This window comes from Gambusia affinis, linkage group LG15, assembly GCF_019740435.1.
Source record: "Gambusia affinis linkage group LG15, SWU_Gaff_1.0, whole genome shotgun sequence".
NCBI classification, from domain to species: domain Eukaryota; kingdom Metazoa; phylum Chordata; class Actinopteri; order Cyprinodontiformes; family Poeciliidae; genus Gambusia; species Gambusia affinis.
The window spans coordinates 10,145,105-10,161,568 of record NC_057882.1 but is presented as its reverse complement, the minus strand read 5'-3'; the positions used below and the strand labels follow the sequence as shown (position 1 = coordinate 10,161,568).

At 38.4% G+C, this 16,464-nt stretch overlaps 1 protein-coding gene across 2 annotated transcripts; it reads left to right on the top strand.

Annotated features, from left to right (window-relative positions):
- Positions 1–4,227: 4,227 nt before the first annotated feature.
- brd8a (bromodomain containing 8a) lies at positions 4,228–15,760 on the top strand. Of its 2 annotated transcripts, none has more exons than XM_044139866.1 (20): positions 4,228–4,650; positions 5,047–5,143; positions 6,128–6,200; positions 6,306–6,355; positions 6,434–6,556; positions 6,630–6,710; positions 6,787–6,851; positions 7,471–7,613; positions 7,770–7,961; positions 9,144–9,234; positions 9,328–9,477; positions 9,570–9,730; positions 10,788–11,196; positions 11,522–11,574; positions 11,653–11,921; positions 12,051–12,143; positions 13,338–13,406; positions 13,500–13,782; positions 14,783–14,827; positions 14,927–15,760. In XM_044139866.1, exons 1-20 carry the CDS (start codon positions 4,608–4,610, stop codon positions 14,984–14,986), a joined length of 2,550 nt encoding a protein of 849 aa, XP_043995801.1. In that variant the 5' UTR covers positions 4,228–4,607; the 3' UTR covers positions 14,987–15,760. The 2 variants fall into 2 exon arrangements, with proteins under 2 accessions (XP_043995801.1, XP_043995802.1); XM_044139867.1 differs by having other exon boundaries at positions 4,229–4,650; positions 6,131–6,200.
- The last annotated feature ends 704 nt before the right edge of the window (positions 15,761–16,464 follow it).

Below are 16,464 nucleotides of genomic sequence, written 5' to 3'. Positions count from 1 at the left end.
ATATATATATATATATATATATATATATATATATATATATATATATATATATATATATATAGATATCTATAGATAGATAGATAGATAGATAGATAGATAGATAGATAGATAGATAGATAGATAGATAGATAGATAGATAGATAGATAGATAGATAGATAGATAGATAGATAGATAGATAGATAGATAGATAGATAGATAGATAGATAGATAGATAGATAGATAGATAGATAGATAGATAGATAGATAGATAGATAGATAGATAGATAGATAGATAGATAGATAGATAGATAGATAGATAGATAGATAGATAGATAGATAGATAGATAGATAGATAGATAGACAGATAATTTCTCTTTATTTACTGACATTCTAAGAGGCTTTACACTGTGTTATTGTTTTTATTCATAAATGTGATTTTTCATATAATGATAGCACACTCAACTGACTTACTGTCTTATTATTATGTTTTATGAACTGTGACAGTTTTTGGAAGCTAAACAATTCAATTGGTTTGCTTTATCGTTAATAATACTAATGAATTGTTTTGTAGATAAATATTTTATCTAATTGTACACCACAATATAAATTTGTAGAATTAAGAGGGAAGGCAATGATACTGAACATTATTAGCAAAATGTATAAAATCTTCTGATTTTGAAGAAAGTGAAAAAAATTCAATTATTGGTAGAATTTGGCAAATGTTTATATTACATGACCTCAAATAGGAAAGGCTTAATCTTATTTATGGTCTGAGAACTAGAAAAAACTCTAATGTGATTACGCTTTATGAAGCGTATGTAAATATCTGGTTTCAATAGAATGTGTTTCTGGCTGTCACTACATTCCCTCAAAGGCTGCCAGTCTTCCCTGGCTGTTATTTCAAGGAGCAGCAGGGGGCAAAGTGACAGTATTATGGAGTTAAATGTCAAGTGTCTCATTAACATTTGTTTCCCCTTAGTAATTGGCTTCCCTTCATGAGGGATATGGAGACCTTATGAGTGAAAACAGCTACTGTCACCAAGAACCAAAATCCTAAATAAGCTAGTTGTGTGGTATTATTATTCCTATATGGTTAGAATCCTATTTAATAACATCATGTCACTGTAAATATGTATTAACTTCTCAGTAATGCCAGTCTCTTACTGTTCATGTGTGATTGATGCTACACAGCTTCAGCCTTAAAATCATTAAAAGATATTAGCACGAAGACTTCATGAATCATACGTGATATATATTGATATTATACAGTGTTGTATTTTGTTTTAAAGTATGGACTGGAGTATGAATTTACATTGCGGGACTTAACAGCATGCAATTTTTACAAAAAGCTCACCAAATAAAACAACTCCTAATTCGGCTTTGCATGAATTTGAGTCTATGACATCACAAGAAACATAAGAATATAGTCGATCACTATGGCAAAGAAGCGACTCCTGATAGATTTCAAAGCATTTCAGTTGTCATCCTTATGTGCTAAGCACATCTGATGATGTAGTTTAATAAGTCTTTCTTTTTCTATGAGCTCATTTTTGGACAGAAAACATTTTGACTGATTCAGCTGATCCCGTTTTTCAAGGTGTGTGTATTGTGCTTTTTTTCTACCACTAGATGGCGATAACGTTCCCCAAAATAGGACGTCAGGTGTAAATTAAGCTGAATTAGATCTGTCAAAAACGACGTCATAGGAAAATAAATTATACGAATACATTTATAACAAGCTTGACATAAAAAATAGAATTAAATGGATCTGAACACTGATTGTAGATTAAAGACTGAGTTGTGGTAATGCTAGTGCTGATAAATTTTTATATACTGTTTTTCTCTCCTCTGCATAACTCTCATCTCAAATATGACATTGCCATATAGTTTATAAAACTTTTTACAAGCGATATTTATTATATTTAACAACTTATCTCAATTGTTTAAAAACGACCAAATAAACCTTTACAGAACTTTTCAAACCTTTTTTGAAATCTCCCAGATCAAACCAGGTTCAGCCTAAGCAATCCTGACTGAAATGCTCCATGCAGGTTTTTCCAGTTTTTCTGACTGTCTTGGATGATTTATTTTTAACATATAAAACCCAAAACCAGCTTTTCTAGCTTGTGGCCTCTGCTGCTAAGTATATGACACATCTATGCCTCGTTTCCTTTCTTTAACAAGTACACAGTTAGAACACTTCCCCATTTCTATTTGTTATACTGCTACTACAAATTTAAAATACAAGAATAAATAACAGTCTGTTTTACTATTTTGGTTTTTGTAACCAGAGCTTCCCCACAAAAGTCAATGTCGTTGATCTGACTTTGTATTAGCTGCAGCTGGTTTCCCTTGTACTAAATGACATGAACATGAATCATACCTGCCTATTAAATATTTTGCTCATCAATCAGAACATATTCCATGTTTTAAAGACATGTCTTTTAAACAACATTAAATCATGTAAAAGTCTCGCAATAGTACCTCAAAAATGGTCTTTGTCATTTAAAATACTATATGGTATGGACTCCTGAGGTATACTCAAATTTTTCCTTCTTATGTCACTGCGTTTATTTAGCACCGATTGCTCTAAAATTTAAGATTTTAATTGATAAGCAACATAATGTTATGTTATGATCATATGAAGTAAGCATGATGACTAATGATATTGCACAGAATTCTCAGTTCCATTAAATATTGCTCAGTTGGTGGATAAATAGAGGTAAGTCTGGGTTTTAGGGGGAGTTAGACATTCAATCAATGCATGTGTGAGTTTAGAGTAGTTTTGGCATTTGACATAAAACTCTTCTTGAGTGTGTTTGTACTTTTTGTGATGCACCTATAGCACCTCCTGGAGGGCAACAGGTCAAACAGATGAAAGTCAGGATGGGAACAGTCCTTAAATCGCATGTGACGGTGCATCACACAGGTAGGTTTTGCTTTCCTATCTTTATTATTAAGTATAATTTGTAAAAATAAAATAAAATAAATACAATTTAAAAAAAAATATGGGGCCTTGGGCAGAATCTATTTCACCCCGCTTTCCCACCCTCCTTTCTTTCCTACTAAGAATATCAGCATCACTAATAGAGTTTAAATATAGATTTAGTGAAGTTTGTGAGCCCAGGTTAGTGGGGTGAGCTTAAAATCAGTCACTGATTATTGGATATTATTTACTGTGTATCTGTGACCAAACCCATTTCAAACACAAAGATTACAGACAGCACCATATCCTAGCAAAGGTAACATAACAGTCAAACTATCAAGATGGATCTTTGTACTTTTACAAAGTAAACTTCCTTATTAAATTCTAAATTTATTTGTTTATTATTTCTCTGCTGAACGCATTAAAAAAATGTAATAGATTGTTATTCTTAATAAATGAATGATAAAATTGGTTTGTGTTACAATTCAAATTTGCTTATTTCATAACATATGTCATAACCTGTGACATTCTCTCCTAGGCTCTGTTTAAAAACTACAGTCTCACATCAACACAGCCCTTCCACCACCATCAGCAGCAGAAACCCCTCAACAGCAACATTATACCTATAGTGGGAAACAGAGTGAATTTGCTTTGCAGTGATACCATATGATCCGTTCAGATATCAGATTCTTGATTAATATGGGTTGTTGCTATGTTGTATGTTGTTTTAAGATCTTGTTTAATGTACCCGTCTTTAACTTTGAGCCCTGCCCCTCCAAAGGTCCATGTTTGTTCTTGAAGATGTAAATGTCCATCAGTGACAACCAATGTTCTTCTGTGCTGCCTTTGCTTCTCTCTAAAGCCTTTTCTTGTCTGGCATGGTGGAGCTGCCATACCGTACTGTGATGCAGAATGTCAGCAGAGGATCATGAGGGATGTGCAGCGAGTTTTTTTTGTAACTACTGCCTACACATTTGTATTTGGAGGAAAAGTAATTGGGGGAAGTCACATCAGATTTATATTTGGAACAATTTCTAAACAGATGTGAGGTTGTATTTTCATCTGGTCTTTCTGTGCATACCCCATTCCGATGATGCCCTGGGCAACTGCCCATAAGACAATTAACTAAACCAGTCACTGGTGGTAACCTAACAAAATGTGGAAACGTTCAAGGGGTATGAACACTTTTGTTTGTCACTGGAGATTGGGATAAAAATAAAACACTTTTAAGATCTAAAAACCAGATATTTGCATAAAACCAAATCAAGCTAACTTCTATAAATCGTTTAGCCTTTGGGGGTTGTACCATCATCATAAGTGAGGTGGGCGTGAAGGGACAGTTCACTGCTAGCTAGAATGACAAATAACCTTGTGAGTAGTGAGCTAAAATCATAGGGGGGCTGAATGCAGCTCGGTAGCTGAGTTTCTGCAAAGGTTCTGCCGAAACTAAACCCTTTGCGCTACTCCTAACTCAGTCAGCTGAACGCAGCTTTCGAGCTAGCTAGTTGGAGTCTCCAAGTTACAGCACAGAAGAACCGCAAGAATGGGACGGTGATTCAGCGTGCTAGCTAAGAGAGGGGGGAAAATCAGCCTGAACGCAACACAGACTGATGTTCACGTCCACAGTTTGTCTGTAGGGCTGTGTCGTTTTCGGTCGCCGTTAGCCGTGTTTTATCGCCGGGGTTTCCTCCAACAAGATGTATGGAAGGTCGGGATGACAGGAAGATGGCAAACGGGGTTGGAAGTGAGTAACAGTGGCGCACACAGCCAACGTTACTGTTGGAATAAGCAGCACTAACTTCTCTTCATGGCAGCCCTGCAGGGGAGCTTGCCGCAAGGATTAATGCATGTCATCACGAGTTGACAGCTCCATCTAATACACTGCTGTTTATTGAGTTTTCATTAATGTGCACAAACGACATTTTGATTTTCCGTGGGGGTCTGATTTACAGCTACTGCTGGAATTTCGTTCATAAAACTGCACGAAAACAAGCCACGGTCATAACATGAACAGTAGAGTCGATCCTAGGCCTTTTCTGAACGACACGAGCAGTAGAGCATGAAGGTTTTATTTATTAAACATTATCGGTGCGTAGTGTGTGTGTATGTCATGGCTCATCCACATCCTCCCCTCGTGTAGAGCACAAGCTGCTTGTGATTGGACCAACGGAGCCATGGTCAGTGAGGGAGAAGCTGTGTTTGGCCACATCTGTCATGAAGAGCGGAGATCAGAACTGGTAATGCATTCTCTTCCATCCAGTCAGTGCAAAACCATTAAACTCTTCATGAAATGTTACTGCATGATGTGCACATTTAATGTGTAACAAACTTGTTATAAATGTGTAATAGCTACAGACCGATCGAAATGTTGTATCCATTCAACTAGCTACATAATTTTTTTTTATGTTGATAATTGGCTATTAAAGATGCATTTGTACCTCTTATTTGTAGGGGGAGGTTCCAATTATAAAATATACACATATTATGCTAATATATGTTGTGGTTTTTTTTGTCTGCTTTTTTTTTTTTTTTTTTTTTTAACAGAGCATTTAGCTCCGTCTACCAAAATGCATAACTCAAATGTCTTAAATTTTTTTAATTTTCCGCCCGCAGGGTTTTCGTACCCCTTGAACTTTTCCACATTTTGTTAGCTTACAACCAATGCTTGACAGTTCTTTTTTTGCAGAATTGCAGAATAACATAGAAGTGTGAGCTCCAAATGTGTTTTGGCTGAGAACAGCAGCTGGATATCATATTTAGTTTCATATTTAAAAGAATCAAGCAAGCTAGCAATAATCATCTAATAACAATAATAATACTAATGTATTTTATCTGTATAGCACTTTTCTAAAAACCCAGACACCCAGGTTTACAGGAATCAACCAAACTCATAAAACAAGCAAAAAATAGAATAGTTCTGACCATTCTTTGTGTGTATTAGAGAACCCAAATTTGTGCTAAAAAAATTTGTTTTTAGGAATCATAAAAGTTCAGCTTTATTATTAGTTCACCCTAGAAAAATAAAACAGTTCAAATTAATAATTGAAACCCCCAAATTATATGAACTTCATGCAAATGAGGAGTGCATATACATATACTCCTGGCCAGAATTCAGTGTTTCCGCTTTTTAGTTAATGATTTTTATGCATGCTGCTCAATAAATTCTGCTTTTAAAATGTAAGGAGATTTTCCAAAATGACTCGCGTATCTCTCCGTGTCAGCAGGGTGTCTGTCAGTCGAGCCATCAAGCCGTTTGCAGAACCGGGCCGACCCCCAGACTGGTTCTCTCAGAAGGTATCCTGAGTTCTTTCTTGTTGCATAAATTCATGCTGCAGCTGTGACTCATCATGTTTTATTGAGTCACAAAACCGATCCCCTTTCTTTTTCGCATCCTCACAGCACTGTGCCTCCAAGTACTCTGAGCTCCTGGAAACAACAGAGGCCCCAAAGTGAGCAAACAAGGGCTTTGTTTCTGATATATGCTAGCAAATCACAGTGCCATAAATCGATGTTTGTGTCACTCGTAGGCGGAAGCGCGGTGAGAAGGGTGAAGTGGTGGAGACGGTGGAGGACGTGATTGTACGCCGATTGACGGGCGAGAGGATCGAGGAACTGAAGAAGCTGATCAAAGAAACGCAGGAAACTCACAGGTTACCTTTTAAACTCCATACAAATCAGCAGCAAGTCGAGGTTTAGTGAGTTAATGTGCTGCTGGTTTAACAGGAAGCTGAAGAGAGAGGCTGAGCTGATTCAGGCTGGACATCTGGATTCCAGGTTGGAGGAGTTATGGGAAGACATTCAGCTGTAAGACAAACTAAATCTGTATTAATATCTTAATAAAATGCGACGTGTAAAAATATTCATATTTTGTGTCTGCCAGGAAGAGAAAGCAGGAGGAGGAGGAAGCGGAGTTGAAAAGAAAAAACACAGATGCTGCTTATCAGGGTAAATGCTTCTTATTGCTGTTATTTTCACTCAATATTATATTAATTCAATTTATTGAACTAAAAATGAATGCCATTCACAAGTCAGTGCAATCTATTTCGTGTGTCCCAGGACTGCTAGACAATTTTACAAACACCTGTCCACATTGCCAAAAGTACCAAATACCATCTTTAATGATCACACTGTGCTGGATTAGCCAGAAAACCACTGACCTAAACGCCTCAGAGATCCAACAATGCAGACGGCTTTTCAGAGCACAGACTTTCCAGCAGCTAGGCATTTATATAATAAAAATCCATTTTGTTAATTGCCCTTAGTTAATAGTGACCTTATTGAGAAATAGATTTTTTTTTTTAATTAATCATTAAATTTAACAGAAATAGATGCGTAAAATATAGCAGTCTATGTGTAATGAATCTATAAAGTACAAGAACATCAGTTTTTTAAAATCAAATGCCTGGAATTAGAGTTTTCTACTAATTTATCGAGATGCATCTATTTACCACCAACTACTGATCTGATCGCACAGCTAAAAGCCGGAGCATCATTGTTATATTTCCCTATTTGAGGCAGAAAAAAAAAGCATGTATGATTAGAAAACTGCTGCTTCCTCTTTCAGCCAGACAGGCAGCAAAGAGCCTGTCTAAACGGATACCCAGCGTCACCATGCATTCGCCCTCAGCTTGTAGCTCCCCAAGGCAGGACTTCCCACCAGGTGACCAACTGGAGAGCGTGACGCCGGATGGTCCACCGGCAAAAAATGTAAGTCTCTAAAGTTTCAATGCATAAAAATTGTGTTGTTCTTTCAATATGTGTATGACCAGTGTAGGAAAAAAGAAAATGCCACATTGAAAAACCATTGAAAACCAGTGCATAAGTGAGCAGATTTCTGTTCTGACTTATTCTCTGCGTTTCTAGTCTTCAGGAACAGCAGCATCAGTAACGTTTTCCCAAACCCCTGGACCTGCTAACGATGACATCAACCATGGGGCAATTCTGGATGACCCCACTCAAAAAAAGCTCCTGAGCCAGAAAGCCACCCCACCGCCGTCTCCGCTCCTCTCAGAGTTACTAAAGAAAGGCAGCATCTTGGCATCAAATTCCAGACTGGTAAGCAGCTGGACTTCCACTAAAACTGAACAAGTTGAAGAAACAGATCTTCCAAAGTTTACATCGATATTTCAAACTGCTGCATGTAAGAGAGTGGGGTTTACCGTGATAGTGTTTGATATTTATTACTAGAAGAGTGATGATAATGATTATTTAAAAATCAGGTTTCTTTATCAGTGCACCTACACAGACGAATCAGCTTGTATATTTATTTTGTTGATTAGCAAAATTACAAAGTCTGGAGGTTTTCCTCACAACCAAATGATGATAAAAACGCAAACTCAGAGAGCTAATATTCGTCAGTGGTGAAGAAGAGAGCAAAACAAAAATAAAAACATCAGCTGGCCAAACTGTTGCCATTTACTGCTAATGACCACCAGACAGTGCAAATGTACTGAATAAACTGCCAGTTCAGTTGTTTAATAACTCTGAGTACAAATTCTATTTTATAAATGGCTAATTTGCAATCTATCAAACAAAAAATGCTCAAACAGATGGGATCCAATTTATTCCAACCAGGGATGAGCATAAGCTTATAAATAGCAGAAACTTCTATTTATGAAACGCAATAAATCCCACCTCATTGTTTTTACAGCCATTATTTGCTTTCCCTGCTCCTGCTTCAAATAAAACCCACAAAAGGATGTAAAATCCATCAGGAAACTTAAATGATTTCCTGCTTAGTTTCCTCACCATTCAGCTTTTTAGATCTCTCTGTTTTTGCTGTAATATCTGACGCCCTGAAGCATAAACAGTCACTTCCTAAAGCATGAGGGAACGCACTCTCAATGTAAAAAGTCTACACTCCCTTCTTAGCATGAAAGTTTATTTTGTAAAAAATAAGAGTTTAATAATTCATTTAGAAAGTTTTGTTATAGGAACTGTGACTTGTATGCTTTGTTCCTAAACTGGGTCAGGGAAAAGATGAATCAGTTTTAGTGAACCTGATTAACCTGAAATAAAGTTGGTGTCCTAGAAGAGCTTTCGTCAAATGACATCAGAATCAGTTACAAGCTTTAGCTCTTGCTGCAGTTTAATCTGTAAAAGAACAGTGGAACAAGGTGGTGGCAGCATCATGATCAGGGATTACTTTCCTTCACATGCAGTAGACAGTTTTGAAGGATTGTGGAACTTATTAATAATCTGTATCATGTGATTTCTTTTTGCTGTTGTTCTTCCCAGATTGGAGAGAGTGACGGGTCGCCTAGTAACGTATCAGGATCACACGACTCACAGCTGCATTCACCATGTCAGCCTCTTTCTCAAGTAACAGGTACGCGCTCTACACGACTGATGACGCGTATGTGATATTTCCTTCTTATTGTTTGCTTCAGTACATTTGTGTGTTTGTGAACACGCTCGGCAGGTGCGCCGATGCTGTCCCGTCTTCTGGAGGCGGGTCCGGCCCAGTTTTCCTCTCCGTTAGGTTTCATGGTCGGTGCAGACTCCGCCTCCTGCGGTCCAGTCCCCGCACCTCATTCGGCTTCTGTCGACCCGGCCGTCTCGGAAAGTACAGGTAGGCCCTGTGCTTTTAACTACTAACTTCTGTTGGTAGTAAATTATGGTTTTGCTTAAATTAAGTTAAATTATGGCTTGCTCTATCTGCAGTGGTCGATGTGATGGCGCCATCTGCACATCCAAACTGCCAAGCTGACTCTGCAGAGAGTAAAGTGGCAGAGCTCAGCGAGGCAGACGTGACCGCGTCCTACATGGGAGACGAGTTGGACCTGAAGACAGTGGGGGACATTATCGCCATCATTGAAGACAAGGTTGAAGAAATTATTAAAACCACAGCTCAGGTGTAGATAGAACGACATTTATAATATGAGTGTTTTCATTACAGATACACCAATCAGGATTTTGTGGATGATTTTGTGATCTACTGATATTTTTTTCCTGATTCTTATTTCCCCTTGTTTGCTAGCTTAGTTTATTCAAACTGGACGATGTACAGGTGGATCCACCTTAAAGGAAATTAAGTTTTTTTACCAGATTTTATTACACAATTAAAATGTATATGACAAAATAAGAGGAAATATATAAACATTAAAAATAATTTTAAACATACACCTATTCTCAAGCCACTCTACATCTCTCCAAATATGCGTCCAATATTACAAAATATGAATTTGAATGGAGGAAATGAAGCTAAATGATCAAATTAATGGTCATACATCTGTTTTATGTTTGTGTGCAGAAAATGTTTTCAGGCAGCATTTTAGTTTAAATTCTATGGAGAGTGTGCTCTGTTCCATTCCCACCTTACAGCTGTAGTAAGTAACTTTTATAAACAATATGTTTTTTACCTATTTGTTTAAACTGTCACTATGTCATGACAGTATAAAATGAGACAGATAATATGTGAAAAGAATCAAGCTCCTCTGCCTCCTTCCTGTGGTCTTTTTGCCATCTGCAGAAATACACCACACAAAAATGATTGGCAGCACTAGTACCCTCCTCCTGGCTCTGATTGGTTGTTTCTGACCAGTAGCAGTGCATTTCTACAGAGGGTAATAGAGTTTTTCACAACGTGAAAAACGTTTTGCTGTCACTACATGGTGACAGTTTTAACAAACGTGTAAAGAAATATTGTTCACAAAAGTTACATACTGCAGCTTTAACTAAAGCCAACATTTCCTAATTCATCATTTTAACAGCTTAAAAGCTAAAAAAACAATAGAACAAAGGAGTTTTGCTGTTCTCCAATCAGCCTTCCTGTTTTCTGCTGAAAGTCTTGCTCTCTCTCGCAGCCTGAATGTCTCAACATATAGCTAAATAGCCTACTTCTCTGATTTCTGGTTTGACTGAAGTTTCCCCGCTTTGCAGGCGGACGAGGCCGCGGAGGCGCTGGATGCTGCCGCCGTGGAGGCCGCCCTGTCCCTCTGCGAGGAGAACGACCACGCTCTGACTGCGGCCTGGGACGCCGGGCCTTTACAGCCCCAAGAACCGCACCCCACTCACCGGATCCTTGAGGGCAGCGCAGAAGTGTCGCTCTCTTCTCTGTACAGCAGCCAAGATAAAAATCTGTCAGCGTTTCCCCTGGAACTGGAGAGCCTTCCTCCCTCTTCCTCGTGCGGCTCAAAGACTTTGGAGCACAGTGCCACACCTTCACAGGTCAGAGGAGCGAGAGAGGCAGAGAGAGAGGAAGGCTCAAGTAAACACATTTCAATAGATGGTAGCACAGATTGTGAAGGTAAAAAGCAACCAGCACAAAAACTGGAAAAAAACTTTGGAGGTATGTAGACGCAAATATAAATACAGGTGTGTGAAAAAGTGCTTTCTACCTCAGATTTCTTCTATTTTTTTGCTTTTTTTTGGTCACAGTTAAATATTTCAGATCATCAAATAAATTTTAATGTTGGATAAAAAATAATCTGAGTAAATACAAAAGGCTGATTGTTTCATTTATTAAGGGAATAAGGCCTTCTGTTACACTTTAGTTGAACAACAAAGCAAAAACAGAAGAAATCTGTGAGGATAAAACACTTTCACAGCCCCATATTAAAACCTCAACTGTTTTTTTTTTTATAAACAAACCTTCCTATTATTCATCTTTGCAGTTTTAGCAGACTCAATATTAGAAGACAAAGAAGAAGCAGACTGGGACTCCCAGGTAAAGCAAACGTGATGCCTGACATTCTTCTATTCAAACGCACTTTTATCTCCGTATGCGTCTTCGTTTTTGTCCTAGGAGACGAAGGTAGAGGACGGACTCGGAGCAGAGGAAGGAGAGAACGTTTCGGGGTCAAAGGCGGACAGCGAGGTCACGGGACCGGAGCTGTGCGAGGAAGAAGAGGGCGACGGGGGGGAGGAGTTCTCGTCAGAACCCGACGGCGAAATGGAGCTGGAACCTGCGGCCAGCGAGAGTGAGGATGGGTACAGCCTCCACACGGCGTCTTCGTCCCTCCAGCTCCACACCACAGCGGACTCTAACCCCAGCAGCCCCGCATCGTCACAGTTGTGAGTGGAACACGTCGAGGGACACGCGAAGGAATGACTGTCATCAGCGTGTGACGGCGGAGAGGTGTTGCAGCTTCCACTTCCTGCTGACATCTGCGTTTCTTCTTCTTTTCTGCCTGCACTGTGCAGCTCGGTGTGCAGTGAGGACCTGGAAGCTCTGCAGGCTCACAAGATCTGGAAGAAAGCCATTATGCTAGTGTGGCGAGCAGCAGCCAATCACAGGTCAGGAAACGCATTCACATCAAAATAAAGTTATTGTATTTCGTTGCATCATTATTTTCCATCGGACTTTAACATAGTAGACCAACACCCAGTTAAGGCCAAAATTATTCATACCCCCAGCAGATTTACATTTCAGATGTTCATTCAGCAAAGAGGTTTGTTTCCAATAGGAAATGATATGTGTGTCTCTTAAAAGATAATAAAATGATGTGAAAGAGTATCGATTTTCAAACAACAGATTCTGTTTTTATTTACATATTAACAGAAAATAGCTTTTAAAAAAATTATTTATGCCCTTCTCAATCATCAAATCCTGATTTGAGTCGGGATTCTGGCTGGGCCATTCCAAAACATTACACAGTATTACTTTTGGTCAAACGACAAATGTTGGACAAATTCTAAGATTAAACCCCCAGCTTGGCAGAGAAATACCGTAAATAATCTGGGTTTAAATTTAGATTACTTAGAGCCCCGAATCATTTCTTTTTAGAACTATGTTTCACTGAAGTCACATATTTTAGGGTTGCTAAATCTCAGTCAGGTTGGATGGAGATCATCCGTAAAGAACTTTAGTCCTGGCTGCATGTTTTGGGTCATCGTCTTGCTAAAAGGCCCCAGTCTTAAATGTTTTGTAACCTCTAGCATCTCCACTTTTCCTACCACGTATTCTGATCCGCTTCATTATTCCTGGTGAAGAATACAATATCCACAACATGATGCTGCATCCATTATGTTTAGCTAGACTTGGATAGTGCTGGATAGTGTTATCAGTGTTTTCAGGGTGAGGTACAGTTTTAGTTTTACACACGCAGGGTTTTTGCATGTTGGCTAGAAATTTACATGTTAGCTTCATCTGACTGGTGTACCTTCTACTACATTTAGCACAGCTTGTAACAAACTCAAATTGGAACTCATGGTTCTCTGGTAACTCTGGTTTACGTCTCGCCTCTTTAACATAAAGGAAAACCGTTGAAAACTACTTTATTTCTTGTTTTTGGTGGACTAAAATGTCTTGGTAGGTTGAGAATTGATCTGTGAGATGTTCACAGCTTTTCAACCCAACCCTGATTCTCTCCAACTTCATCCCTGACATCCCTGCTGTGTTTCTTGGTTTTCATTAAATTGTTTATTCACTGATGTTCTCTGACACACCTCTGAAGCCTTCACAGAACAGCTGCTTTTATTTTGTTGCAGGTATGCAAATGTCTTTCTTCAGCCGGTAACAGATGAAATTGCTCCAGGATACCACAGTATTGTTCACAGGTCAGCACTAAATCCACCTGCAAATGCTAATAAATTAAAGAAATCCCATCACTGAGACTGAACAACTCGTCTCTCTGGTGGTTTCTTCTGCAGACCCATGGACCTGGCCACCATCAAAAAGAACATCGAGACCGGCTTAATACGGACCACCGCAGAGTTTCAGAGGGACATCATGCTGATGTTTCAGAACGCGGTCATGTACAACGGGCTGGACCACGACGTGTACCACATGGCTCTGGAGATGCAGCGTGACGTCCTGGAGCAGATCCAACAGTTCCTGGCTACACAGCTCATCATGGAGACGTCTGAATCCGGCATCAGCGCCAAGAGCCTGAGGGGCCGCGACAGCACCCGCAGACAGGACTCCACTGACAAGGTGCTTCACTAGACCTAAGACAAAAGGCAGGAAGTGGAGAAAATGAGACCAGAGAGAGACATAACGCGGATCTAAAGACAGAGGATACAAAACTTTCAGTCTTCACCAAAGATTTAAACTAAAAAGGGTTTTAAATTTCTTACACAAATGTATACCTACTTCAAACTCCCAAATGTATTCAAAGTTTCAAACTTTGAATGTTTACTAACTTTATTAGAGCTTTATAGCTGATTAGGTTCCTGAATGTGTCTGTGATTAGCAACCAGATTAATTAATCTGATTGCATCAGTATTTTTTAGACAGTCCCAGGTGCTCCATGTTGCCAAAAATGGACTATTAAATGCTCCATTAACATTTATTAGGACTACTTTTTATCTCACTGCTTTTACAACACAACACCATGCAATTTACAACGTCTGCATTTATTATAAAGAGATTTTTTACTATAATTCACATCAGTCCACTGTTCAGCCATTGAAGACAGATGCATGAGATTATTTGTTTTTCCTCTCATATTATGGAGCAATATTAAGGGCGCCAGAACTTCCTCTGTGTGTTTGTTAGTTTTGTTCATTTACAGTACACACCTGCAGATCCCGTGACATTTGACCTGGTATTCTGTACAAATAGCACAAATGTACATTTTTGCTATGATCTTTTTTAGAGGTACAAAGAAAGAAAAAAAAGGAAGTTCCTAAACATTTTCTTTCAGGAGGAATTACCTATCTGAAGCATATTTCTAATGATTTTGCATTTATTTATTTTGAGAGGTAGTTGTGTATTTTTTTTACATCATGCATTTAAACTGATTACAAAGAATATTAATAAACATGTGGCACACTATTTGTTGAATGTAGCTCCCGAGTCAAACTAGTTGACATGTTTCAGAAGTATCTGGAGCAAAAGAAACAACCCAAATGTTTCTTTATCAGTTTATACAGAAACGTGGTTCAGTGCATTTTTTAGGAAGCTTGTCTAAAGTCATGTTTTCATGTTACAGGACACTGTCTCCATGTCCTCGCCGGCCTTTCTCCTTTCTCTTTTTGTAAGTAAACATCAATTACCTTCAGAAACGTTTCCTTTAACACTTTAAATCCAGATTCGAGGTTTCCGACATGCTACTGTGTGGATTTTTTGATCACAGGACGGTGGCACCAGAGGGCGCCGTAGTGCCATAGAGGCCGACCTCAAGATGAAGAAGTGAAATCCGTAAAGGAAAATCTTGTCAGTTGAGTTTGTGAAGCAAAAAAAAGAACATGAATGAGTGTAGATCAACTGTCTTTGACTTGCTGTCCAGGGTGATTGGACAGAGTGTAGCTTGGGAAGGCTCTGCTCTAAAACAACCTTTCAGACATGGATTATATTCTCTATAATCCCAGATCACTGTGGGGTGTTCTGTGTGACCAGGTCAAACCTTTTATAAATGTTACTGCGGATCGCTTAGACTAAACCTGCTTCTTATATTCAACCGCCTGGAACATTAAAACCTTTAAAATTCACTCCTTCACAATGTTTTAATAGGTGTGGTCCATACATGAGGATATGAGTTACTCCTTGCCTGCAGTTGTGTTGAAATTAAACCAGTTTAGTGTTTTTAATTCATGAACTGTGTGTGTGTGTGTGTGTGTGTGTGTGTTTTTGTAATATATAAAACCAAAGGTCAAAGATTCTGGTTAAAGATTTGCGCCCTAAAGCTGCAGAGCAGAAGGGCACATTTTTGCATCTCAAACAAACGCATTTTGTGTAACATTTCATTCTTAGCCTCTTAATTTTATATATATATGAATATGGTTGTTTTGATTGTGTAGGACTGATTTTTGCCTTTGTGAAATTTCCTGTGAAACAGTTACTCTTATGAAATTTGCTTGGATTTATGTTCGGTGTACCGAGAAGATATGACATTAATATTTTTGTTCTGCGGACCAGAAAGCGTTACAACACAATAAAATTGTCCTTACAGCAAAGACGAGTCCAGTTCTAGTTGTAGATGGACGGATGGATGAAAGGATGAACAAATAGATGAATGGCTGGATGCATGAATGGTTGGTGGCAAAGATGGAAGGATGGATGAACAAGGATGGATATATGAATTCTCAATAATGGATAGATGGTAAGCAAATGGACAATAAACTGGTTAGCTGGATGAACAGAGAAATAGTTAAATTGACGAATGAAGGATAAATGTATGGAGGGATAGAAGATCGGCCGAAGGATTTATTAATAGATGATAGACAGATAAATTAGACAGATGTATGGGCAGATAAAAAAGATTCATAAATTGCTGAACAATTCACTGATTGAGTATGCAACAGGTCTGGAAATTCAAATATTTTTCAGACATTTCCATACAAAATTGTAACACTTACGCAACAGGAAGTTTTAAAAACCCCAAAAAATTGTAAGCAGCCTTTGTTGCCAGGAGATCAAATTAAAATTACAGCATCGGGCATATAGGTAGACTTACCTCAAGCCGTATTATAAACTGTAAAGATACCCAAAACAGTGAAAAAATAATGCTGATCAAGGGATCATTATTTTTGTTACTTAAAAGAGCTCAACCCCAAGTCCACAAGCTCTTAAATAACTTACCACAAACTGAAGATAGTTTCTAATATGAGCAGAAGAGAAGAGACAATAAAGGTCCTCAACATGTCAGTATTATAGAACAAACCTAACCAACAT

What these genes read in the sequence shown, in the direction of transcription:
- brd8a (XM_044139866.1), top strand. Translation starts at nt 4,608, where the DNA reads ATGGAAGGTCGGGATGACAGGAAGATGGCAAACGGGGTTGGAA. An exon ending in GAAACAACAGAGGCCCCAAA is followed by an intron (nt 6,356 to 6,433) that starts GTGAGCAAACAA and finishes TGTCACTCGTAG; the next exon opens with GCGGAAGCGCGGTGAGAAGG. An exon ending in TGGCATCAAATTCCAGACTG is followed by an intron (nt 7,962 to 9,143) that starts GTAAGCAGCTGG and finishes TGTTCTTCCCAG; the next exon opens with ATTGGAGAGAGTGACGGGTC.